A 27,964-nucleotide genomic window follows, 5' to 3' on the forward strand; every position below is an offset into this window, starting at 1 on the left:
GTTTGAGAAAAGCCTTGATGAGAAGTGATAGATTATAACTTGTTTACATATCAAGGAATCCTAATCCAAAGAATGATGATAACTTGTATTTGTATAGTACGATAGTTTTTATAGCATTTTCACATCTGTTGCGTCTATTGAGCCTCAGGACAATCCTTTGATAGAAAGTAAAACATACTGTTATTCTAAGGTTTAAAAAAGAAAAACTAGGTTCAAAGAGTTTGATTAAGCTATGTATCACACAGTTGGCAAATGATGGAATTTAGGCCAAAACTAAGGTTTTCTACCTAATTTAACTAACACCCTCAAACTTTTGTTATTTTAGATTGGTTATTTGAACTGACCAGGTATGATTATTGGGAAACTCACTTGTGGTATAAATTCTTAGGAATACTTCTTTGATTTTAAAGGGGATCCATAGAACAATGATTCTCAATGTATGGTCCCTAGACAAGCAGCACTGTCACCTGGGAACCTGCAAATGCAAATCCTCAGACCCTCACTTCAGACCTACTGAATCAGAAATTCTGGGAGTAGGGCCCAACAATTTGTGGGCCCTAAATTATGTTCCACACATACTTTAGCAGCCTTCTAGGTGATTTTGATACATGCTATGGTTTGAACTTAACTAATTTAAAAGATAAGTCATGGCTGTCTCCATATTCTTGTTTTTTTAATTGAAAATAAATATGTTTGGGATGCCTGGGTGGCTCAGTGGTTGAGCGTCTGCCCTTGGCCCAGGGCATGATCCTGGAGTCCTGGGATCGAGTCCCACATCGGGCTCCCTGCATGGAGCCTGCTTCTCTCTCTCTGCCTATGTTTCTGCCTCTCTCTTGTGTCTCTCATGAATAAATAAATAAAATCTTTAAAACAAATAAATATATTTAACTTTTAATTTGAACTTCATTTATATACACAGATAAAATTATTATATAGATAAAAATTTATAAAAATGTATAAATATGACCATTTAATTCATGTTTTTTAGGGAAGTTTGGAAAAAAAATCACACAAAATAGTGACAAGAATTTGTAACATCTATTTTTGTAAACAAGAGATAAAAAAATAATAATATTACATATATTCCTGGTAGAAATGTGATTTTTTAAAAATATTTTTTATCCATTTACTCATGATAGACACAGAGAGAGAGAGAGAGAGAGAGGCAGAGACACAGGCAGAGGGAGAAGCAGGCTCCATGCCGGGAGCCCAATGCGGGAATCGATCCTGGGACTCCAGGATCACACCCCGGGCCAAAGGCAGGTGCCAAACTGCTGAGCCACCCAGGGATCCCCAGAAATGTGATTTTTAAGGTGATTTCATATATCAGAATTCTCTTCCTTGGGAATCTAGATCAAATAAATACAATTCTTAGTATGTAAGTAAATATTACAAGGTTTACTACAACATGCACTATATATTATACATATACCACGACTCTATGGAGAAATCCACAGTGGTAAATAACTGAAAGTAAAGTAAATTCCTATCCATGGAAAAATAGTTGAATAAATTAGGGTATATCATCACATTGAATAATTTACAGCCATTTAAAATTATTAGTTAAAGCTACCCAAGTGAACTAGAGAGACTGTCATTATACTTGGGAAAAAACTGCACCTTTTTGGAAGGTAAACGATGACAGAACACCTATGTATACAATACACATGTCCACTCGTACACTTACTTAATTATATGAGAGAGGAGAAGAATATGACAAAACACATTCTAAGTTCTTAAATGGCATAACTATTGGGGTAGGGACTGCTTGCTAATATGAAGTAGGTAAAAGTCATGATTTTATCATTATACACTTTTACCAATTACAGCTGTCTGGCTGAATAGCCCTTTAATCTCCTCCTGCCCACCCTATGAGCACGTCATAAGGATAGGTAAGAAGTAGCATACTACAATAGTTAAGAACCTAAATTCTGCAACCTTAATGCCTTAGTCCAAATCCAGACTCTACTAACAATGGCTGGATAGCCTAAGAAAGGCTACTTAACCTCTATGTGGCTCTTTTCGTACCTGTAAAATGAGAACATAGCAGTATCTATCTCACAACCTTGCTGTAAGAACTAAGTAAGTTAATATCAGGGCACATGGGTGGCTCAGTCAGTTAAGCGTCTGTCTCGATTTTGGCTCGGGTCATGATCTCAGGGTCGTGAGATCAAGTCCCACATCAAGCTCTTCCCTGGGCATGGAGACTGCCTAAGATTCTCTCTCCCTCTCCCTCTACCCCTCTTCTTTCCCTTTTCCCCCACTCTAAAAAAGAGAGAGAGAGAAAAAAGAAGGATTTAAGTAAGTTAATATATGTACAAAGCCTAGTACTATGCCTATCACTGTTCTAAGTGACAATGTGAGTTAGTATAAGTTACTTATGAGTTAGTATGACTTAATACTGTAACAATTAGCTTACAAAGTATTTAGTATTTAGCTTACACATCAAACAAAAACTATATTATTATTATTATTATTATTATTATTATTATTATTATTAAACCATGTATAGAATATACATAACCGGCCTAGTACAAAGCAGGTATTCAAAAGTTAGTGTATTTTCCTAAGATACAAAGGACCATCGTCTTCCTTCTCAAAGGATACATTCCACTACTATCACTCACTCTTCCTTCTCATCCCTCTTCTCTCAACTTCCCTGGGAATAGAATAGTTTATTAGTTTCTACTATATCCTATTATTTCTTAAACAAGTAATAAAGGCTTTTATTTCTGATAGTCAAAGGGAAAGAGGGTTAACAAAAGACATACATTAATTTATCAGTAAATATTGAGTGATTTATTATTGCTGGCAGAGTGAAAGCTCATGAAAAGAGCAGTGATGAGAGACAAAAGGTTTTCTACTGACCAGTTTATATCAGATTGATTGTTTAGTGTAAATTATGTTATGTGCTACAAAGGAGAAATGTAGAATGAAGAGAAAGCACAAGTCAAAGAATTCAGAAAAGAATACAGAAAGTAGGCAGAGGTCAGGTCACCGAGGGCTCTACAGGTCACATCCAAGGTGTTCGATGTTGCTACAGCACAAGAGGAAGGCACTGAAAGTGACATAAATCAGAATTGCCGTTTTAAACAGTTAAACATGATGGATTGAAAATGTACGTGTGTTCCTGTCTGTCCTAGAAAGACACTAAGATGACAATAGAGCAATAAAAAGCTATAAACTCAAAAGGACAGAAAGAATAGGGAAGGACACAGGAGATGACACAAGGACAGAAGCTGTCAAATGGTTTACAAGATGGAAGCAGTGAAGGAGTACTGACTTCTTGCTGAGCAAAGGCAACTGAAACCTCCAGAGGCAGAAGGTACAAGAGACCAGTGCTTCACTTGACAGAATCTCAGGACAACTCAGAAATGGAAGTAGCTCTTACTGACTCTGCAGAGGATGGCAGTAGAGGGAAAGGCTAAAAATGCAGGGAGTGTCATTCTGAAGGTGTCTAGAGTTTTAAGCCTTCATCTGCACAACCCCTGTGGTCAGGTGATTACCCTTCCCCAAGTTTCCAAGTAAAATAGTTCTTCCCTGGAGATACCAAACCTAAGACCAAAACTAGAAGAGGTCAGAACCATAAGAGGCCCAACTGGAAAATAAAAGCAGGTAGACTTTAATTATTGCCCCATAACCCTAATAAAAGATTAGATAGTCCCTCTCTGATATTTGGGGATGCTCCAATTCAAAACACCCTGACTCACCCTGCAGTGAAGAACCTGGTTTATTATTTTTTTTAAGATTTATTTATTTATTCATTCATGAGAGACACAGAGAGAAACAGAGAGGCAGAGGGAGAAGCAGGCTCCACACAGGGAGCCTGATGTGGGACTTGATCCTGGGTCTCCAGGATCACGCCCTGGGCTGAAGGCAGACCTAAACCGCTGAGCCACCCAGGGATCCCAAGCCCCTGGTTTAAAGCCTAATACACTTGGGGCTTCAACTCCTTATCTTTGTGGTATTTATATTTCATTATTTAGGTGAGCAAACAGCTGAGAAAATCTTACATGAAAATGAATAATGACAAAACAAAACAAAATTATTCAGAGAAAAAAGACACAAGACAGAAGCAGGGGAGGGGAGTTAAAAATATATAATTAATATGATCAAATCAATAAGCACAGACTATATATCCAAGAAATAAGAAAAAACAGTAAGTAAATACAAAAGTATGTATATCTTAAAACTATAATAGCTGAAATTCTAATGATTAGATAGAAGGCTCAGAAAAGAAAGCTAAGGAAATCTTCCAAAACTTAGAGCACAAGGAGTAGGGGTGATAGAGATGGAAAATAGTAGAGAAACAAAAATTAGAGATTCCAGTCTGGCATTCAAAAATTCAACATAAATGAGTTCCAGAAAAGAACTACACAGACACAGAGAAGGCAGAGGATTACTGAAGGAATAAGTCAATAGAATTTCTCAAAATCAAAGGATTCAAAACTGAGTCTGTATAAAGCATTCACTGAGTATCCATCGGGATGAATGAACAAAGTGAGCACAATGGAAAGAGAAAAGACAACAAACCTTCCAGAACAATGAATCAGGCTGATCAAAGGGTCTGGAGTCAGAATAGAAATGGACTTCTCAATAGCAATACCCATCCATGCAAAGCAGAAGTCGGGTCATTTTACCAGGTGGGAGTGAGTGGTGATGCCACTCTCCAAATTTAGGAATACAGAAGCAGGCCCAATATACAGGCAATTAGAACTAGGTTCACATGAATCTGAACTGTAGAACACAGAAAAGTAAGGTAGGAAAGCTTTAAGTAAGTTAAAATTTAATACTTGTCTCTCATATTCATCCAGACTGAGCTCAGCTATTCTATTTCCTCATTTACCTCCCTTCTTTGTGTGCCTGTCATGGGGATCGAGTCTCATTTGAAATTATAGACTCAGGAATGATTTCCAAATTCCCCTTACCTTAGGGAGATCTCTACCCAAGAAGATAACTCCCTCCAGATTTTGAAAGAGCCATGGAAAGGGGAAAAAGACTTGAGAGAGGACTGAACAAGCAGGGAAATCCTAGTGTTCACCCTTTAGAATGACTTCTCCAGAGTCTGGCTTAGCTTACTTAGATCGGAGTGCTTATGGGCTCTTCATACTAATTCCTCCTCTACTTAATGCAGAGATCATTCAGAAGGAAGCTAGCTATGTCAGAGAACTACCTGACTATCGATGTCTCATATATCACTTAGTGTAGCATCTGGTGCTTAGTAAAAGCAGTCTAACCTGCTTTCCCCTTCTTTACTGTTTCAGCAACTCCTTCAGAGTGTGTGTGGGGAAGTAAGTGCAAATCTGTATTGCTTGGTTTACTTGATGGGCAGGCTCTTAGTTGAAATAGTTCACAAAAACATTTTACAGATTGTGAATTGCAATTCCTGTCATCTTCTCTTTTAGCATTGAAATAGTGACCCACCTTGAATGCAGTTTCTACACTTCCCATACCTCTTACGGGAGCTGTTAATAAGTGACAAGAAAAACTGGTTTGATTCACCTGCTAATGAGCTGTATGAGATGATCTAAAGAACAAAGGGAAAAAAAAAATCAAAACCTTAGGGTATTAATTTTAGGTGAAAGCAAAACTATTTCAGACAAATAAATTCAGGAAAATAAATATACAAGTGAAATGAGCTCTGCTTGTTGTGGAAACACAGGTAAGGGTAGCAACAGGCCAGGAACAGCATAAACAAATATGAAGAGAGTTATTTTCAAAATTTGTTTACCTAATAACATTTAACACCAAAATCAAACATAAAAGGGTCATGAGAAAGACCTGCATTACTCCACTTAAGCAATTAGAGTCTGCAAGTAGTATAGAGATAAATTACTCATTTGGACTCCCACATAATCGTTTGCTCATACAGTAAATAGGAAAGAACAACATCGCATTTCAGGTTTCTTATATGAATCTGTCTAAACTGTGGAAGACTGGAAGGCAAGGACAACTGGAAAGGGTCTTATTAAAGTGTGTTATTCTGTTTCAAAGACACAGTCGATATTTAATATTTTTTGACAGTGAAATTATTTCAAAAGAGTCAATCTTATCTAAAAACCATCCAAATGAATGTGCATAAAAACAAACAAACAAAAAACAAATGAAGACTGCAGATTTTAGTTTGTCTTGATTCATGATAAAAATAGTCCTAGTTATACCAAGTGTCCTATGAATCAGGTCAAAATGATTCAACTAATGAATGCTTATCTACTGGGATGCTATGCCTAGCATTTATAGTAAATTTACCATAGTGTCCTTACACAGGAAATAATTTATCATAAACTGCCTAGCAGTTTAAAATAAGATTACGTACTCTACTAGTACAAATATGTTAACGAGGTCAGGATATTCCACTTCAGAAACAAAGATCCCCACCTAATAAAGGCTAAATCAATCTTCACGTTATAAGTGGGTACCAAACTCTGTCTCAAAACAATTTAAAAACAATGTAAATCCTGGGATCCCTGGGTGGTGCAGCAGTTTGGCGTCTGCCTTTGGCCCAGGGCGCCATCCTGGAGACCTGGGATCGAATCCCACATCAGGCTCCCGGTGCATGGAGCCTGCTTCTCCTTCTGCCTATGTCTCTGCCTCTCTCTCTCTCTCTCTCTGTGACTATCATAAATAAATAAAAATTAAAAAAAATAAATAAAAACAATGTAAACCCATTTACTGTGACCTTGCGGTACACACTTATTAACATTATTTTATAGTTGTAGCTCCAGGAGTGATTTTCACCCATTTTCATTAGAGAATTAGGACAGGTGAGTCCCAGTCCTTCATTTTACAGATTGAAAGAAGGACCTGAAGGCAGTTTCTTCAAGGCTAAGTGCAGGTGTATGTGATAGATTTGAACTTCAGAGCCCTCCCTTTTAACACCCACGCCTTGTTTTCAGGATTTCTATGCAAGAATGAGGGGCAGTCCGGGCGGCCTTTAGCTCAGGACCTGATCCAGGTGATCCAGTCTCACATGCTCTCTGCATGGAGCCTGCTTCTCCCTCTGCCTGTGTGTCTGCTTCTCTCAGGAATAAATAAATAAATAAATCTTAAAAAAAAAAAAAAAAAAGAATGACAAAGAAGATAAGTTGGGCATTTTGGTTTTAAGATTTTATTTATGCATTCGTGAGAGACACAGGGAGGCAGAGACCTAGGCAGAGGGAGAAGCAGACTCCCTACGGGGAGTCCAATGCGGGCCTTGATCCCAGAACACCGGGGTCACACCCTGAGCTGAAGGCAGCCGCCCGCCCAACCACTGAGCGCCACCCAGGTAGGTGCCCTAAATTGTGCATTCTCAATTGCCAATTACGATTAATCAACAGTGAGTATTAATATAAATAACATTTCCCTTTACAAAATGAGTTTTTTTTTAAAGTACAAATTAAAGGCAATAAATTAAAATCTGACTATTCACTATGCATAAATTAAAAAAACCCAGACCCTGAATTGGGTAAACAGGAAACCCACGTTATGGTGAATTTCAGAGATAGCCATAAAAAGAACTGTGGGATACATTTTGCCTCTAGACCATCATCGTTAGAAATCTTTTTCCTTTTTCTTTCAAATATTTATGTATTTATTCATGAGACAGAGAGAGAGAGAGAGGCAGAGACACAAGCAGGCTCCACGCAGGGAGCCCGACGCGGGCCTCGATCCCGGACACGACCTGAGCCAAAGGCAGGTGCCCAACCGCTGAGCCACCCAGGTGTCCCCATCAGGAGTCATTTAAAACACGCTTTCCAGGCACACCTTTCTTTACCGTACAGACGTCTGACTTGGATGTTCATTGATCCTTTTTTTTTTTTTTTTTCTTAAATTTAACTTTTTCCGCTTGTGTTCAGTGGAGTCCCAGCGGTTCAACCCGCGAGCGCCGCACAGGTGTGGAGCCAAGTTGGCGGGGCCGCGGGCTGCGGGGCGCGGGGGGGCGGGGCTGCCGCTGGGGAAGGGCCGCGGAAGACCAGGTCCGCCCCCCCCCCCCCCGCCCTGCGCCGACACCCCGGCCTCGGGGCCGCCCCTCCTCCGGCGCCAACTCCAGCCCCGGCTGCGCGCGGAGGGGGCGCTGCGGGGCGGCGGGGCCCGCGCGGGGCTGCGATTGGACGCGCGGCCGCCGGGCGCCGGGAGAGGAGGGGGGCGTCCTAGCGAGCCGAGGCCCCGGCATTCTTACGCCCCCCGGCCCCCGCCCTCCCCTGGCGCTCCGGGCCGGGCCTCCCTCCCTGCTCGCCCCGCCTGCCTGGCGCGGCGGGAGAGTTGGCGCGAGCCTCGCCGCCGCCGCGGTGCCCCGCGCTCCCCGCTCCCCGCTCCCCGCTCCGCGCTCCCCGCTCCCCGCTCCGCGCTCCCCGCTCCCGCCGCAGCCGCGCGCGCATGGGGCCGACCCGCGGGCCCTGAGCTGCGCCTCGCAGCACCGCGCTGCCCGCCCGCCCGCCGCCCCGCGGGCGCGCGATGGCTTAGGGCGCCCGAGCAGCCAGCCTCGAGGCGACGGGAAGGGGCAAGAGGACGGCCCGCGGGGGGGTCGAGGCCACAAGATGAGTTTCCACAAGGAGGACGGAGTGAGCAGCCTGTGCCAGAAGGCGCTGCACATCGTCACCGAGCTGTGCTTCGCGGGCCAGGTGGAGTGGGAGAAGTGCTCGGGCATCTTCCCCCGGGACAGGGGCAGCCAGGGCGCCAGCAGCACAGGTAACCGGGGCGGCCTCGGAGGGGCGCGGCGCCTCCCTACCTGGCTCCGAGTGTCCGCTCGGCTCCCGAGACCTCGGCCGTGGGCCGCTCGCGACGCGCCTCCGGGTCTCCGCCCGCCCGGCTGCGCCCCCGCGCCCCGCGCCCCGCGCCCCCCTCTGGCCGGGGAAGCGGCCGGACCCGGGACTCCCTGCGCGGAAGCCAAGACCCTTCCTTGCAAATAGGGCTGCCCGGGACTGCGGGAGCAGACAAGGTTCCCGGGAGGGGTAACTGGCGGCTGCAACCTGTCGGGCTGTTGACAGCGCCCAAGCCCCCTTAGCAAGTAGGATTTTTATAGGGCTTCTTGGCAACGGTGGCGAAACAGCAGCAGAGCTTATCGATCCAGTTTTTTGGGGGGTGGGGGACGGAAACCAAGGCTCGAGTCACGTTTCATAAAGTGGAAGAAAGAGGAGGAGATTGTAAATCCTTTCCAGAGACACCCCCAGCGCACGGGCATCCTCCCTCTCCGTTCAGGAAAGTTGCTAAGAAATGGGATGGGATGGAGAAGGACATGGACCGCCAGAAATCTGGGGGGTGCGGGGTTGGGAAGAAGCCCCAGGAGACCCCAGGAGACCGGGTTTTCTCGGCGGATGGGGGCAACCGCATCAGAACTCCTGGTGGGTCGCGCGCTTGGGTAGGGTTTTAACCACATGCGCAATGTGTGGCTTGTGCAGCGCTGCGCTTGGTCCCGCCAACGAGCGACTCCAGAGTTGCGGGCCGCGTGTGCTTTCGAGAGTGAGTCCCTTGTGAGGGTCACTTGTTGCTTTGGGAGGTCAGCGCTGGTTTCTGGATTTTCGGCATCCGGCCGCAAGATCGCCTTTCCTGCCCTGGGTGGTGTTTGTGTCCCGTTGCTCCCCTGTCATTGTGCGCTCTTGGCGGGGCCTCGTGGCTGGAGGGGAGCCAGGGCAGCAGGTGACAGCTGGCCCGCTCACCTGGAGGGAGCACGACCGCAGAGAGCCCGGGAAGGCTGGGAAGGCGGCCGCGAGGGCTCCCCTAGCCAATCTCCCCGGCCCACCACCACTACCAAAGAAAAGGGAGAGGCAGTGGGAGTGGGGAGAGATGTGGGTTAGCTTTTCCTGCCAGTTTTTTAAATGGAGGATCTTCGGGGTTTTCAGATTCTCTGATCATGGCAACAGGAACCGAGAGAGGCTTCTTTCTGTCTGCAGTTGGCAGAAACTGAGATGCTGCTACTTGCACCCGGGGCAGAGTGATACGTGACTGGTGCTGTCCACATGCTGAACACTTAGACATGTTGAGAACATACAAACACCAGGCTTTACCTCTTGTTCAGTAGGTGTGAATTCCTCGGAATGTATGCAGTCACTGGTAGTGGAAGGGACTGGGTGAATTTTGTGTCTATGCCTGTCGTGTGTGTGTGTGTGTGTGTGTGTGTGTGTGTGTGTGGTTGCTGAGCAGGAGCTAAACACTCAAAATAGTGTGACCTTAAAAGTCCTTTGTGGCGCTATGGGATAAAGTCTTCCGGACTATCTTTAGGCATAGACCTGCTAAACAGAAGACTCAGAGAAGGGGGTATAGTGGAAGAAATTAAAGAATTTAAATTTAAAGACCTGTAATTTGGTCATTTGGATGCTATGATCCAACTGTGATCTCACACCAAGCAGTGGTTTCCTGGGTCTCAGATTGGCTGGTGATGAGGACAATTTGTGAAGTTTGGAAACCAATTACTGGCTTATAAGGCTTTCTAAGTACACAACCATATAAATTTAAGGTAAAATACAGTGTATGAATTGCAGAAAGGGTTTTGAGCTTGTCCTAAGCACCACAAGAAGTTGTAGTCCTCATTCCTTTTGGACTTTCCCTTGGGAAGAAAAAGTGGGGGAAAACTAGTCTAAAACAATTACATAGATATTTTTCTCCTGTTAAGGGAAATATATATATACTATCCAAATCGGGTATTTGAATATATGAATATATTTTGAGTGGCTACCACTAAAGACCTTCTATTAGGTTGTATATGAGATATAAAGATGTGTAAGATTACATATTCCATTTGTAAATCTATGCAACAATTAGAAATAAAATATTTTAATCTACAAATAGACTCCCAACACCAATAGATATTTGTGAAATGGATCCAAATAATATTTTACTGACTCTTTGTATTAATTAGTCACTCAGCTTCACTTTGTTCCTTATTTTCTTATAACTCGTGTACTTGTGCCTTTTATTCTAGGTCCCTAAGTAAAAACACTCCTAATAGGTGATCCTTCTACTCACTGTTTGTTTAATGGGAAACACATTAATAGAAGGACATCGACATTGAATGGTTCCAGTGGTTATTTACTTTGAACGTTAATCAGCACTGCCCATATGCTGTCAGTTATTCAAAGGTTGCAGTGACAATTGCAGGCTTCCAGATTGTGTATATTTTTAGATTCCTTCACATAGGAGTAGAGGGAGAGAAATTCTGGTAATCCCATTTAAAGACATTCTACATTAAAGACCTGATGAATCACATATATAAATAAGATATTCTCTTGGTTCTTTAGGTGCCAATAAAAACCATCCTCTTTACTATAACAGCAGTGGCAGAAGCAGCAGCCGTGTTATTGGCATTAAGGATCTACCAATCAAGTTGACCAATCCTATGTTTTCATAAAATTTGTGAAGACATAGATTGCATCTGCCAACACTAGTTAGCTTACTTTTTTTAATAGTTTATTAGAGACATTATTAATGTCAACATTACTCATACACTAGAAAATTCATCATGTGCAATTTTTAGAAAATCAAATTTTTGTCCTCTTTTACCACTGATACCCCCCCCATAGACATGTCACCCACTAAATTCATCTTCATGCATAATATGATTTAATACTAGAATGCTTAGTGGAAATACAAAACAATATATCTGCCTGAAATGTTATTTTTCAGAGAGACTGTGGCTAATATACATAATAGTTTTTGAACTGCATTGGGATTCATTGCTGGTCAGTCTTTAATTGCTGCTTTATATCCAAATGCTTAGGAGGTTTTAGGAAAGCATATTGCTTAAAAGGGAGACGTTGCAAAACATAACTAACCAAACCCAGTGCACAGTCATATCATAATTGTAATGACCTAGCCTTAATTTGAATATTTTAAATAAACATGTCATTCACCTTTTTTTTTTTTTAGATTTTTTTTTTTACTTATTTGACAGCACAAACGGAGGAGTGGCAGGGAGGGGGAGAAGCAGACTCCCCACTGAGCAGGGTGCCCCATCTGGGCCTGGATCCCAGCACCCGGGGATCATGACCTGAACGGAAGCCAAAAGGAAGACACTTAACCAACTGAGCCACCCAGGCGCCCCATCATTCATCATTGTTTTAATTTTGCACTTTATACTTTTAATTTTGGACTAAAAATTCTAAAATAAAAGTTTAAACAAATTTTTCTAAATTCATACATGTGTTCCTCAATTTCCTAGATGTAGGGGTATGTAGGTCTATCAAAGAATTTCTGTGAAGTTACTTGACTAATAAAAGAAATGACTAAGAAAAATTTTTAAATTACATCATGATTTTCCTCTGAGATTATAGCATTTAAGTCTATGATAAAGGCTTAAAAAGAATAAGGGTGTTTCATAGATTTTTCTCTACAGACACAAAGCAAATGACTACTCAGTCAATTTATAATTCTTGTCTCACTACACCACTGAGTTTTACACATTCTAATGGTTGTGTAAAGAATTATAATTTAAGGGCACTTGGGTGGCTCAGTGGTTGAGTGTCTGCCTTTGGTTCAGGTCATGATCTCAGGGTCCTGGGATCGAGTTGCACATCGGGCTCCCTGCAGGGAGCCTGCTTCTCTCTCTCTCTCTGCCTGTGTCTCTGCCTCTCTCTGTCATGAATAAATAAATAAAATCTTTTTTTAAAGTTATAATTTAGAAATATAGTGGAAATTTTTCCTCAAGACTTGTGGGTCTGAGAAAGAGTAATTGAACCTTAGTGAATTCAGATAAACCCATATGAAAGATGTATGAGAGGATTTTTTCCGTCTTCCACAATGTCATTCCAGTGAAGAATGGCCACCTTCTATTTCTAGTGTCATTTTTACATGATCATCAATACATATTGCATTTGGTCTCATTTGCTCCAAAGTGAAATGAACAACCACCTTCAAAGGCCAAGCCAGTCTGAACAAACATCTGTTTTTCTTAATTCTGAGATATCAGTATTTGCCAATATTGACAGGACCTTCTTTGCTTTAATCTTTTTTTTTTCTCGAAACAAACTAAGATCTATATTTCCTTGTTACATGAGCAGTGAATCTCTGAAATCTGATCCTTACAAAAATGATTATATGTACAAGATCTATAGCTGCCCGTTTCATTCAAATCTCATTTTCTTCAAAAAGTTAGACCTCATTGTTATTTGTTTTATGCAAAAAACAAAAAAACAAAAAAAACCCAAATAGAATGCACTTGCATATATTTACAAGATTTCTTTTGCACAAAAACCTGGCAGAACATAAACATCACAAATGTTTATTGGAATCTCTAATGGCAATTAAAATTATCTTTGTTTTGAAAATGTACTTGTGTGCTTCCTGATGTGTACATTGTCAGTAAAATATAAGCTCTTTGAGAGCAGTGGTTGGTTTACTGTCTTATCCTTACTACCTAGAAAAATCTGTGGCTCTTAGTAGTCTCAAAAAATATTTGTTAAATGAATGAAAGAATAAATGAATTAATGAATTTATCCTCAAGAACCCACTTTCCTTATCTTTTTTAAAGATTTTATTTATTTATTCATAAATGACACAGAGAGAGGCAGACACATAGGCTTCTTGCAGGGAGCCCGATGTGGGAGATTCCAGGACTCCAGGATCACACCCTGAGCCCAAGGCAGACACTCAACCGCTGAGCCACCCAGGCGTTCCAACTTCCCTTATTTTTAATGATGGGTACTATCTAATAATTCCCAAATCCCTCTGAAACTAAAATATATATATTTGTGTCTTTGTATCTCCAGTATCCAATACAGTATCCTAGGTAGATAGGCACACACAAAAATGTAGTTTATGTAATGGTAGAAATTAGAGCATTTGAGGTATTTAAAACCTAGAATATGAGCAACATACTCCTGAAAAAGCAACTGTACCCTATTTGGATGTCCACCGACTTTTCCCAGAGTGCATTCAGGTAACTCTAAGATCCAGTGGCTAAATTTGCAAGTGTTGACTTTATTGAAGTTCTAGAAAAGTGGGAATATCTATTTAAAATATCAATTGATGGTAGTAAAAAAAAAAAAGTCTGTTTGCTAAAGTAGAAAATAGCATGGGAAAATAATCATCATTATTCAAATGCCTACTAGTCATACTATTTAGAACTAGAAAGTATCATTTTGCAGTGGTGAAAATGGAGGCAGGAAAAGTTAGCAACTTTCCCTCAAATCAGCTAGTTAATGATGCAACTAGGAAAAGAACCCAGTGCTCCTTAGATTCTATCATAGGTTCACAAAAAGTAGGAGTAGGAAGATTTCCTGGGGGCATTCTTGGTGCAATAGGGAACTGGAACAAATGTTTGTAAAGATAGGCTCTTAGCTATTATTATACTATTGGCTATAATTAGTGGAATATTGGGAGGTATTTTTTAAGATTTATTTGAGAGAGAGAGAGAATGAGCATGAGTCGGGGGAGCAGAGGGAAAAGGAGAAAGAAGCAGACTCCCTGCTGAACACATAGCCTGATGCCGGGCTGCATCCCACAACCCTGAGATCATGACCTGAGCCAAAATCAAGAGTTAGATGCTTAACTAATTGAGTCACCCAGGCACCAGTATTAATAAGATTTCTTAGTGTGTAATTATGGCCCAGATCCCAAAATTTCTTTTTATTAGATATACTGTCATATAGTATAACATACAACATTCTTTATTTATTTTTCTTGAGTACATGAATGCATCTGCAATTAAGAGCACATGAATGTTTATTCATGAATTCTTAGCTAAATATAATTGATTTATTTGAACAGTAAAATTATGTAAAAAGATTTTAGTGTGTTTGAAATGTACAACTTAGAACCTATATAATTATAAATATAGCTTCTTTTGTATGTCCATAAATATGCCTGTAATGAAAACAGATAGGAAATTGTTGGCTAAATTATTTTTATTACTTTGTAATTGGAAAAATAATACATTAAAACCTTTTTTGCTTTATTTTCCTACCATATTTTGGGTACATAAGTTAAGCAATCATCTATATATATCATTATCAACATTGTTATGATGCCAAAGAAAATTAGACCTCCTAATAGGAAGTGTTATTTAAAAAAAAAAAATAGGAAGTGTTATTATTAAAGGTGAGTGAATTATTTTCCTGGTTTCTAATTTGTACAATATCGATTTTCTCTGTTGGTGGAATATCCAGCATTGGTGAAGTTTAGAAAGAGAATCCCTGACTGAAGAGGTGCTTCTTGTTATTATATAATAAAGTAGTTTTCTTTTTTTCCTTATAATATTAAATATCCTAAATGACCACTGAAGCTGTAAGAGCTGACATTAACATAGCTTAGGTAGACTCTCAGAAAATAAAGCTGTGTGTATATATAAATATATGATTATAAAATCATGAAATTGGACTCTGATGCCTCAGAGCTAGAACAGTAGAATGATGGAGGTGGGAGGACCAATATTAACTTTTTTTTTTCCTTCCAGGTGGATTCTGAACTGTGTTAAGATCTACTGTTTAACATTCTATTGAGACAACGTTACAGTCGTTTTAAAAAAAACTTACTTGTAATTGTCAATTTGTTCATACTGCGGAATTATTTTAATCATACAACGAGGACTACTGTTTACAGTCTTTATTATTCCTTTTTAGTTCTGTTTCAGTAGTCATAGATTTATAGGAATAATGGACAAAGCAATATCAAGAAGTATATTATCATTTCTAATAGGTTAGTATAAATTGTTACTGTGTCCAAGAGGTGGTTTTAGCATTATGCTTTTATCCAACAAATATTTATTGAACACTTAGGTGAAAGCCACTGTGCCAGACATTAAAATGTACTCGTGCCATTAATTAAACACTGTGCATAGTTCAAGTTATTGTAAATGTAGAATAGACAATCACATAGATGATTAAGAACATGTGTGAAGATTTTTTTATAAGTTTGGGTACTTTTATATTATATTTAATACCATATTTGATACCATATTTGACTGAATCTAAGATGCTTTTGATTATAAGAAGCACCATTATTTTATATGATACCAAAAAGGAAAAAGAATGTAGTTAATTAAATTGTGTCTTGATGTCCTTTTTTCACATAAAATTTTTTTCACACTAATGAAAAGACTTCTTTTAAAACTGACATAAATTTTAAAAATCTTTTGTAAAAACATAAAAAGGAAATATAAAAGACAAATTGCCTAAAATTATTTTAAATTAAAGTTGAGTGTGATTCTCCTACATGACTTTTTGATTCAGAATTAGTGATACCGTTGTTTTCCACTTATTTTTGGGCTCTGTGACATCAAGAATGCTGTCAAGGGTATTAAAAGTGCATTTTTCTCCTTAAAATAATTAAAGATATAGAGGCCATTGGTGGTGTGCTCTAAGCTACCTGTATAGTTATGTGCAATGTTAGCAGTGTTGGCAAACTCACTAGACTCACTGCTTTCTCCACCTATCCTCATTAAAAGTTTGGCTTGTGAGGTTTAGGGCTAGGCTTCACTATTTCCTCTGATGTTTTCCTTCAAGCCACTTAGACTTGGCTTTCTAGGACTTTTGATGCTGATGCTTTTGCTTTAGCACATGCTAAGAATAAGTTATGCACACTTATTTCCTGGCTTTTAGTGATTGTAACAAGCCATTGATACTAAAATATATTCTGATTTCAGAAAATCAAAATGTTTCAAATTTGCATTTTATAATCATGTATAGTATTAACCTAACATTGTTTATCAGTTGGTGAAATTCAAGAAAAAGGCAAAAGTCAATGCAATTAAAATGGAAAATATAAGAGGCATTTTTGCAAGGATGGTATGTTGATTACATATTGGATTTATAGATGAAAAAAAAAACTGCTGGTTTCCTAGTATTCGTTTTCCCTTTTTATTTACCAGCATCAGGATCCTTTATTTTTAGTTTAAGGATATGGGAGCATTAAAATGGGTTTTAAAAACTTTTTTTAGTTTAAAAATGACAACTTTTCTGAGCTTTCTTTTTGGTTTGGTGCAGCCATGTGACTAAATCTGCCCTTCAGAATGTTAGCGGCAGTGATGTTTACTACTTCAAGGCTGTGCCCTTAAAATCAAAGGACATACGCTCACCTTCCCTTTCCCTTGTTGTTCTATCACCAATCAGCCTGTAACCGGGGCATGGTAACTTGCCATCTTGGACTTTAAGGAGAAAAAAACCTGAATAGCAAAACAAAAATAGAGAAGAAATCAGGATTGTAGACTCCTTGGAGCTGATGTGTATTGCCTTGGCCTGTTTATACTGGGCCAGTTAATTACACAAGAGAGAAATAAGCTTCTCCCTTGTGTAAGTCATTGTTATTTTGTCCCTCTGTTAGAGAAATCACAATTATGCCCTATTATATTAAGAATTGACCCTTGAACAACATGGGATTCAACTGTGCAGATTCACTTACATGTGGGTTTTTATAGTACGGTAAGTACTCTAAATGTATTTTCTCTTTATGACTTAATAACATTGTATTTTCTCTAGATTACTGTATTATAAAAATACAGTGTGTAATACATATACAAAATACATGTTAATCCAGCATTTATGCTATTGGCAAGGCTTCTGGTCAATGGTAGGCTATTAATAGTTAAGTTTTTGGGGTGCCTGCGTGGCTCAGGCAGCTAGGCCTCTGACTCTTGATCTCAGCTCCGATCTTGATCTCAGGATCCTGAGTGTAGGCCATGCATCAGAGCCTACTTAAAAAAAACAGAGACGCCTGGATGGCTCATTTGGCTAAGTGTCTGACTTTGGCTCAGAGCATGATCTCAGCGTCCTGGAATAGAGCCCTGCACGGGGAGTCTGCTTGTCTCTCTCCCTCTGCCCCTCCACCCATTTGTGCACACATACTCTCTCATATAAATAAATAAAATATTTTTAAACTAAAACTAAATTAAATAAAAATAGTTAAATTCTTAGGGAGTCAAAAGTTATATGGAGATTTTCAACTGGGACTTGGTGCCCCTAATCCCCTCATTGTTTAAGGGTCAACTGTAATACCATGTAATAGGATAAATAGTTTAACTTCAAGGATAATTCCACATTTTCATCTTAGATGCAGTTTTCCTCAACTTTCTTTGAATAAGAATTGCTAATTTGAGTTTTATTCCCCCTCTTTCTCTATAGAATGATACAATAAATTTGTTCTGGCAATAATGGGAAGCAACCAAAGAAAAGGCTTGGAATATCAACTAAATTATAATTTTTGATTAATTACAAGAAATCACCTTTGTACATTTTGAAAACTAAAGAACTAGAATTTTAAAATTAAATAAAATGATACAGAAACACAGATAAGAATATCAATTAAGGCAATGGTGATGGAAATTGAGAGCATGCCTATTGGTCTGTGCTTTTCTGTGTGACATTTGCATCTGAATAGGCAGTTGACAATTAGATATAACACTTTTTACAAGCATCAGTGAATGCAAGTGTTATGGTCTGCTTTTACAGACTTTAGCAAAGTTTTGCTTTACTGAAAGTTTATAAAGAATTAGCATTTTTTTTTACTTACTGTGTTTTCTAAGAGGGTTGTCTTTCTCAGTTTTTCAGAACTAGGTAACCTTATTTTGAGATATTAAGACGCAATAAAAGTAAGATCTTTATAGCAAAAGGGAGTCAGAGATGTCAGACAGATAATTAGATGGACACTGGTAAAGCAATGGTTATGCTTATATATGTAATCAAACCAGAGTTTGAGCAATTTTAAACCTGATTATCTTGACACCTAATCTAATACTTTTAAATTTCATTAATTCTTAGTCTTACCAAGACATAATAAGACAAATGCATAATGGATTCTTTTTAACTAACTATCCAGAGACATTGAAAATTTTAGACAGACAAGAAGTCACTTGACTTTCTGCCCAAAGACCTATAAACTTACTTGATTCCAGAACCATCCTCTTTTACTTGTAAAGGGAAAAATGAGGTAGTCCTTTGTTCCAGAGCCCATCTATCCATTGTCACCCCTTTTAGACTTCCCATTAATTATTTGTTCTGCTTAACTTTCTATGTACTCTGTCTATGGATTCCTTCCCTTAATTTTTAAAACATGCTTCAGTATTGCACGTCCTAATAAAACACCTCCCTCAACTCCATGTGCTACTGTAGAGTTTTCACTTTCTCTCTCCTTTCTACATCCAATTTCCTGAAGCAATAATCTATTCCCATAGAATCTACTTCCTCACTCCTATTCACTTATTTAACCAGATATAGCCTCTGCTTCACTCATCTCATTGAATTCACCAAAGACCTACTTCTTAATATTAGTAGTTACTTTTTCTAAATTTTTTTTTTTTATGATAGTTACAGAGAGAGAGAGAGAGAGGCAGAGACACAGGCAGAGGGAGAAGCAGGCTCCATGCACCGGGAGCCCGATGTGGGATTCGATCCCGGGTCTCCAGGATCACGCCCTGGGCCAAAGGCAGGCGCCAAACCGCTGCGCCACCCAGGGATCCCTGTAGTTACTTTTTCTAAATGAACTTACTTTATCTTCGCTTTTTTACATGGTTGTTCACTTCTTAAAATATTTTTCTTCAAACTCTATAAAAACCCATTGACCTGATTTTTTCCATTCTTCTCTGCTATTTCTTAGTTTTCTATGCATGCAGGCTCTTTGATCCTTTGATCCTTTAAGTTCCTTTTCTTTAAATACTGATGTACGATGTACTCAGGTTTCTATCCAGCCTTTATGTTCTCTTTCGTGGATCCATATTCCACTATTTAAGGAAGTTCTTTAATTTTATCTTTAGTTGCAGTCATGTATGACCAATAGCTTCCTCAAAATTTCTACTTGCATGACTACAAGTACTTCAAATTCAATAATGAACAAAGCTGAAATCACAGTCTTCTTGACTTCATCATCCTGTTGGTCTCCCACTAACTCACATTCTTGTCCTTCAAGAGAAGCTCCTTAACTAGAACTTTAACTTCCCAGTGATCTCCAAACCTACTCTTTCCCCCATTTCAGTAAACCTCATTCAGAACCACCATAATCCTATGGGTGACTATCATAATCTGTTAACTAGTTTTTCCTCTTCTAGTCTGACTTCCATTCTTTTCCATAGCTGGAGAGAAATGTGCTTCTTGACTTAAGGTCAAGACTGAGACTTATTTTTCTTTGAACTAAGCCCAGACTCACACTGTTTTTCATGCCATAGTTAACTGTTGAATCATGATCATAAAAAAATCATTTACAATACTTTGATGACTTTATAAATTCTCCCAGTTCCTTCCTTAATCTTTTGATAGTCAGATTTTTTTTATTTTGCCAAATTTTGTTGAAAAAAATTATAAAGACCTAAGTATTTAACAGTTTGTTTTGCTTTTTAATACTTGTAATGATTACTTATAATTACAATAGCAGGCAATGTAAAAATATATAAAATACACTAAGCTTATTTTTATAACTTTAGTTTAATTTTTTCAGCATAAAATTCTAATTATCCAACTTATTTCACTTTTTGCTGTTGAGAACAAATAACTTTTCCCTTTGTTCTATGTTTTTTGATGAAAGGAGCTACAAGATAAGAATATTCATGGAATCTTGGCCCACCCCTGTTTCTGAGAAATGAGTTACCTATTTCCCCCTTCCTTGAGGTGTAAGCTTCAAAGCCTCAGGAAACAAATATTCTCTACTCCTCCATGTAGTAAATTTTACAGAGTCCAGTCTTCATGGGGAATACATGTGGTGATCCAGCCAGGCTTGTGACTGTATGGACAAGCCTAATTAAATTTAAGGAGGCGTATTAGCAAGTCCACTTTCTGATAGACCTAAGCTGATAGCTGCTGGTATTTCAACTGCTGCATGTTTGAATGCTGTGTCTGTCTCTCAGTTGTTCTGAGCACATATGGGTAGAAAAATGGGATGTTATTGGTTAGCTTCCTGAAACATTAATATTTACTTAGAAATAATAGTGTTCATTTTAAACAAATTGATCCCTTTTAAGTACCAGATCTCATCAGATGAGTCTCAGTAATTTATGAATCACCATTCAATCCATACTGAATCTATAACCATACTTCTTTTTCCCTCAGTACTTTTTTAAAAAAATATTTTATTTATTTATTCATGAGAGATACAGAAAGAAAGAGGCAGAGACATAGACAGAGGGAGAAGCAGACTCCATGCAGGGAACCCGATGCAGGACTCGATCCTGTTACTCCGAATCACACCCTGAGCCAAAGGCAGATGCGCACAACTGCTGAGCCACGTAGGCATCACTCCCTATTTTTGTTTAAGGAAAATATAGTTGATAGTAACCCATCACTTAACTTACTATGCAAATTACCATGCTAAATATTTTATGTATATTTACTTAAACCTCACAACATCCTATGAAATAGATATAAATAGCCCTATTTTTCTGAAACTCTTAAAACTTAACCAACTTGCCCAAAGTCACAGTGGTAGAATTGACATTTGAACCCAGACCTGTTAAACAGTGCTACAGTATAAGCTATATTATACTGTTTTCCTGGTATGAGGATTTCTGCATATTCCTTCCAAATTACTCAATTTTTTTCATCCATCCACCTTGAAATCCACAGATACTTAAGTTCCATGTGTCAGATAACTCCCAAAATATGTATATAGTAGCTCCATAAACATTTTTTGACTATGTAATACTAGACACTAAAATAGATGAATAAATTTGGTTGCTTCTCTGAAGGATCAAGGAATGAGAGTATTTGTAGGATGGGAACATTTGGAAAAACAAAATAAATACAGATCCACAATCTCTTATCCATGATTATAAAACCTCAAAACCCTGAAAAGTGAAAATTATTTTGTCAATTGTAGCATTTTGGCACCAACACCTTACCTGAATTGGCATTAAGCTACTTAACAGTCTTCAGTGATCCCGCTCAGGGTGACAATTTCATACAGTCCATTGTAGATCTATTGATGTGGTTGGGTACTGGATGTTATCCCAGATAATGTGTGCCATGTTGCCTTTCTAATAACCAAAAGAAAATAATAATTTTTGAAACACATCATGTCCCAGTGTTTGAGGTAAAGGATTAAGCCATCAATTATGTTACAGTAGTGGATGTGCTTTCAAAGCCCTTAGGAATAGAAGAGACAGAGAGTGTCAAGAAAGAGGTACCTACCCTATTGGATCTCATTGTTGAATACAAATCTGCCAGGCAGCCGAGTAGGAGAAGAAAATGCATTGGAGCTACATGAAACAGCCTGAACAAAATCATAAAACAGTAATGTGTGGTCAGGGGAGGGAGTATAGGTGGGAAAGTGGCAGAAGAATAAAACTGAGCAATACCAAGTGGTCAAATCACAAAGATGCTGAGGAATGCCTTACAAAATTTGGATTTCTCCCAGATGATTAAGAGGTGACCTAGAAGGATGTTAGGCTTAGAGAGGTAAGGTGACTATACATCTCAGTTGCCAGAACATGACTTGGTTTCTTCCTGCTACCCTGGCATTATTGATAGCACAACTTTTAGTGTTCACAAGTAACTTAATTTGGGTAAAATATGTTATGGTCCCCTAAATGGTAGAACCAGACACTGACTTTAGAAAGAAACTTGTCAGCAGTAAGGAAAATGGAATTAGGGTAAGAGATTTCCACAGACTTTTTCCTAAGATGAGAAAAATTTTGTGAATGCCAAAGCCCATCACAGGAACAGTGGCATAAAAGAATGTCCTCAAATTTTTATAAGTAGAGTATAAGTTCTCTAATGCCTACAAGTAAGAGTGGAGGCATTTTCAGTTATGGACTGAAAACTTTAATCCTTTCCCCTACCCCACATCGTACTGCAGTTTCCTTGTATCTTGGCTTTTCGCTCCAACTGGGTAGAAGTTAGTAGATTGTAGAAGTTGATTGAGTTAAAATATCCAGAAAAATATAATGTAAATGGAGCCAAAAATACATAAAGATTATGAATCCATAATTGTATTTATTCCTCCTTGTAAAGCCATAGTTGATGATCAGGAAGCACATTAATTTTATATGTTTTTCTTTTTTCCTCAAGTTATGGGGCTAATGAAAAATTAAAAAGTAAAAATAAACTACAAAATATAAAATATCACACATTCCTCATCAATGGAATATAAATGGGAAATATATTGAATGGTTGCTTTAATAAGCAACTGGAAAATGAGGGAAAACATTAATATCTATGTATAACAGCATGTCAAATTAACTTTTATTCTTATAATTAAGTAGCATTAAAAACTTGGAATTATTTCAGTTTCTGAATAGGTTCCCATTAGTTACAAATTAGGAGTTTAAACAGAACTGTTTTATCTTACCAATCAGGAAAATGTAAATTAAAGCAAGGTATCATTTCCTGATCGTATCAGTGAAAATTAAACTACATCATCATTTCTCTGAGACTGTAGGAACTGGTAAACTGGTAAAAGTTATAGTCACTCTGGGATTCTTTTGGAAATATCTAGTAACATAACTATAGGTATATCCTAAGACTTTGCAATTCTATTTTTAGATATTTACCTTAGAGAAACACTCAGAAATATCAGAGATATGCACAAGAAGAAGGGTGCAAGGATTTTCCCTGTGGCTATGTTGTAATAGCAAAACACTGGGCGTAATATAAATATCCATCATGAGGAAGTATTATGGAATGCTATGTGAGGTGAAGTTAGACCTCAAGGATGATCGATTAAAAAAAGCAAATTGAAGAAATATGCAGTAAACTATGTTTTTTAAAAAGTGTATTAAATAATTTTATGTTTTTTTTAATTTTATGTTTTTTAAATAAATATCTTTATTAGTGCTTAGACTGGGCAGATACACACTAAATTGGGATCAGTGGTTGCTTCTAGAGAGGAGTGGGAAATTCTTGATTTATGGTAGTGGTTAAAGGAAATTAGATTTATTCTTTATTAGTTTGCTAGGCCTTTCATAACAAGGTACCACGGAGTGGTGGCTTTAACAACAGGAACTTATTTCTTCACAGTTGTAAAAACCAGAAGTCTGAGATCAAGGTGTCAGGAGAGTTGATTTCTTTCTGAGGCCTCTCCCCTTTGGCTTATAGGTGGCCACATTTTCCCTATGTCTTCACAGGGTCTTCTGTATCTTTGTCCTAATCTCCTCTTCTTATAAGGACACCAGTCACTGGAACAGTGCCTAGTCATGTGATCTCATTTGCCTTAATAATTAATTTAAAGGTCTTGTCTCTAAATACAGTCACATTCTGGGACACTAAGGGCATTAGGACTTCAACATAAGAAATTGGAAGAAGGGACAGACACAATTCAGTCTATAACATGTTATTTTAAACATTTTTATTTTAAACAAATAAAAGATATTGAATTCATATTTTACATTGAGTCTAAACAAAGTTGTAAAAGAAAATTACAAGGTTATTTACATCTAGAAACTTTCCCTTTATAAGAAATCTGTTTGGTTTTGAAGAGTGCCGTTATACCAGATTGCTAACATTGGTTATTTTTGAAGGCTGAAAATGGAAGTGGGTAGCAGGAGATCATTAGCTTTTTAAAAAACAGACTTTACTATTTGAGCAGTTTTAGATTTACATAAAAATAGGGTAAAATAGGGGATCCCTGGGTGGCGTAGCGGTTTGGCGCCTGCCTTTGGCCCAGGGCGCGATCCTGGAGACCCGGGATCGAATCCCACGTCGGGCTCCCGGTGCATGGAGCCTGCTTCTCCCTCTGCCTGTGTCTCTGCCTCTCTCTCTCTCTCTCTGTGTGACTATCATAAATAAATAAAATTAAATTAAAAAAAAATAGGGTAAAATAGTACAGAGTTCCCATATACCCCACACCCAGTTTTTCCTATTATTAACATTTTAGATTAATATGAGACATTTCTTATAATTAATGAACCAGTATTGATACATTGTTAAAGTCTATATTTTATTTATGTCTCCTTAGTTTTCACCTAATATCCTTTTTCTATTCCAGGACTCCATCTATTTAGTTGTCATGCCTCTCTAATCTCTTGGCTCTGATAGTTCCTCAAGCTTTTTATTTGACAACCTTGGCAATTTTGAACAGTATTGGTCAGATATTTTATAGAATGCCCTCCTACTGGAATTTGTCTTGTATATTTCTAATGACTAGACTAAGGTTATGGGTTTGGGGAAGAAGACCACAGAGGAAGAGTGCTGTTTTCATCAGGTATCAGGGCTGCATACTATCAACATGATTCATTATTGTCGATGTTCACCTTGATCACCTGGTGAGGTCTCTCCACTGTAAAGTTACCTTTTTTTTTCTCTCTCTCTTCTCAAGGAAGTCACTATGTGCAACCCACACTTAAGAACTGGGGAGCTGGGATCCCTGGGTGGTGCAGCGGTTTGGCGCCTGCTTTTGGCCCAGGGCACGATCCTGGAGACCCAGGATCGAATCCCACGTCGGGCTCCCGGTGCATGGAGCCTGCTTCTCCCTCTGCCTGTGTCTCTGCCTCTCTCTCTCTCTCTCTCTCTGAGTGACTATCATAAAAAAAAAAAAAAAAAAAAAAAAAAAGACCTGGGGAGCTGTGCTCCAGCTCTTTGAGAGCAGAGTGTCTACATAAATCGTTTGGAATTTTGCACAGATTTGTTTCTTCTCTCTCATTCACTTATTTACTTAATCTTACTAACTTTTTCTAACTATATTTATTTAAAGCACTTTGCATAATGAGCATATATTAATTTTGTGATTATTTTAAAGGATATTTTAGAGTTACTTAGGTGACACATCATTAATTTTGGACTTTATAAAATAGGAAGATGCAAGGTTATCAGAAGGGACCTAGAGGATTTAAAAATCTAGTTACTAGTATACCCATTCTCTGTTAGTAACAAGTTGTCCTCATTTGGGCTACAGAAAGTGGTTTATACAAATATTGAACAGTATTGCCTGCTTCAAGAGTGAAAAGATGAAGCCAACAGAAGCCTTTCCTTGTGTGCATTTTCCAAGTTTCTTAAGCTTCATATCTTAAAGGCAGGGTGCAGGCTGCCCACCCTTCATTTTGCAAACTCTTGGACCCCTTGTAGTGCAATGTGCTTTTTCTGTGTACAATTAGAAATTTTCATATATCTCCGTTGAGAATTTCCAGAGGTAATTATTAATCTTTCCTCCCTACAAAGACATCTTAAAAGTAAATTTTAAGACTCTAAATCAGAAAGCTAATGTAAATTATCTCACCATTGCTGCTGTCTTATCTCTACACTATCAATGAATTAAAATTTCTTTGCATTGTCATTTTTTTCCAGATATTTCGGTCAGCTTGTTGGCAGTGGTTGTCAGCTTCTGTGGCCTCGCCTTGTTGGTTGTCTCACTTTTTGTCTTCTGGAAGTTGTGCTGGCCTTGCTGGAAAAGCAAACCATTGACTTCCAACATCAATACCCTTCCTCAGAGCATTTCAACTGCTCCTACTGAAGTTTTAGAGACTGAAGAGAAAAAAGAAGTTAAAGAAAATGAAAAGCCAGCTCTAAAAGCTATTGAACCTGCTATAAAAATCAGCCACACTTCCCCTGATATCCCAGCAGAAGTCCAAACTGCTTTAAAAGAGCATTTAATTAAACATGCACGTGTGCAAAGACAAACTACTGAGCCTACATCTTCATCCCGGTAAGGAAAGATCAGATACACAAAGCTGGGCATGTGTGTGTGTGTGTGTGTGTGTGTGAGATAGAGAGAGAGAGAGAGAGATTTTGTAAGAGAAAAGAATGAGGTGGAGGTGGTAGAGAAGAAAAGACAAACAGGAGAAATGAGAAAAACGTAGAAAACAGGCAAATGAATAAAGTATATAAGGGCAGAGTAAGTAAGGATGAGAAAAACTGAGAACAAAGGAGCTAAACAGGGAGCAGTACCATGAAAGGAGTTTAGTAGAATTTGAGGTCTCAATAAAATCATATAACAAGACTATTATTTATTAACTCTTTCCCTTGAAATATCATTGTTTGATAGTTGCTACTTGCAGTCTTTCAATTTAGTATAATTCAACCAATAAATATGGGGAAAACAGCCATTTGCAATGTCTGGCATGAAATCATCTAGAACTTCACTATCAAAATTGAGTAACAGAGACTAATGTTTAATCTTCAATTGTTTCGCAACTACACGGTCAACATAGAACCACTGGAAAATGTTGTTTGAACTCCCATAGACCAAACTCTTACATTGGGCAGAATGTGATAAGCTCTCCAAGAGTTTTGGTGAATATCATGAACATACTAAAGAATGTACATAAAAGGAGGGAAAAGTGAGACCTCTTTGTGGAGATACATTTTAACTCCGCTTGGAAAAATCAGCAAAAGACTGCTTAGATGAAAATAATTTGCTATAGTGTATTTCCAATTGTGTTAAACTGGAAAAGAAAAATGTTTTTTGTTTTTTTTTTTCTACTTAAGATGGTCATCAGTCCTTAAAATGAATGACTACATGATGGTAGCAGTTTTTCTCTGGTTCCTAAAAATAGCAACTGGTTTTACCCTAGGGCAGAGTAAAATCAGTAGTTTGGGAGGATAAGTTGGTTTCCTGCTAACTAATTGACTTCCTAATCTTACTTTTCTACCTCTCTAAATCTAAGGAGCTTCTACACTTTCTGACATGACATACCTTTGTAGGTTTAGAAATAAAATTGAAAAACTGGGCATGGGTCATGTTTGCTACTAGGATTGAAAGAATATTCAGTATATCTTTTGTGAAATAGAAAAGGATTGTGTCAATAAATAAAGCTATTTCTTTCTGAAATATATTCCAGAGAGATAAATAAAAATAATTGTTACTTTGGGAATAAGGAACTCAAGAATAAGGAAGAGAGATAGAGGTGTTTTTTCTACGTTATACTTTTCTGTGCTATTTAACTTATAACCAATATATGCCTCACATTTAGATTTCTGAGCTGTGTCATTTAGCATCATTTTTAATTTTTATAATTTAATGCCACATAATTATATGTTCACTTAAATTTATTATGGATATTTAACTATGAAATAATTATCCCATGTGCCACTTTTTAAAATATAAGAAGAACTGTTTAAAATGATCTCATGTGGCTATTTGATTATCACTGCTATCATCACTGGCAACTGTAGTTAAATATGATATTTAATAAAGCCTTAAA

At 38.3% G+C, this 27,964-nt stretch overlaps 1 protein-coding gene across 2 annotated transcripts in view; it reads left to right on the plus strand.

Annotated features, from left to right (window-relative positions):
• The first annotated feature begins 8,463 nt into the window (after positions 1–8,463).
• SYT10 (synaptotagmin 10) overlaps positions 8,464–27,964 on the plus strand; it is a 67,531-nt gene continuing 48,030 nt past the window's right edge. For both annotated transcript variants that reach the window (XR_012017526.1, XM_072798393.1), the window contains exons 1-2: positions 8,464–8,670; positions 26,109–26,466. Coding sequence is in view for 1 of the 2 variants with exons in the window: in XM_072798393.1 (XP_072654494.1) it covers positions 8,520–8,670; positions 26,109–26,466 (509 nt within the window). In the remaining variant the exon portion in view is untranslated. The remainder of the gene's footprint in view (positions 8,671–26,108; positions 26,467–27,964) is intronic.

Source organism: Canis lupus, chromosome 25 (assembly GCF_048164855.1).
Source record: "Canis lupus baileyi chromosome 25, mCanLup2.hap1, whole genome shotgun sequence".
Classification (NCBI taxonomy): Eukaryota; Metazoa; Chordata; class Mammalia; order Carnivora; family Canidae; genus Canis; species Canis lupus.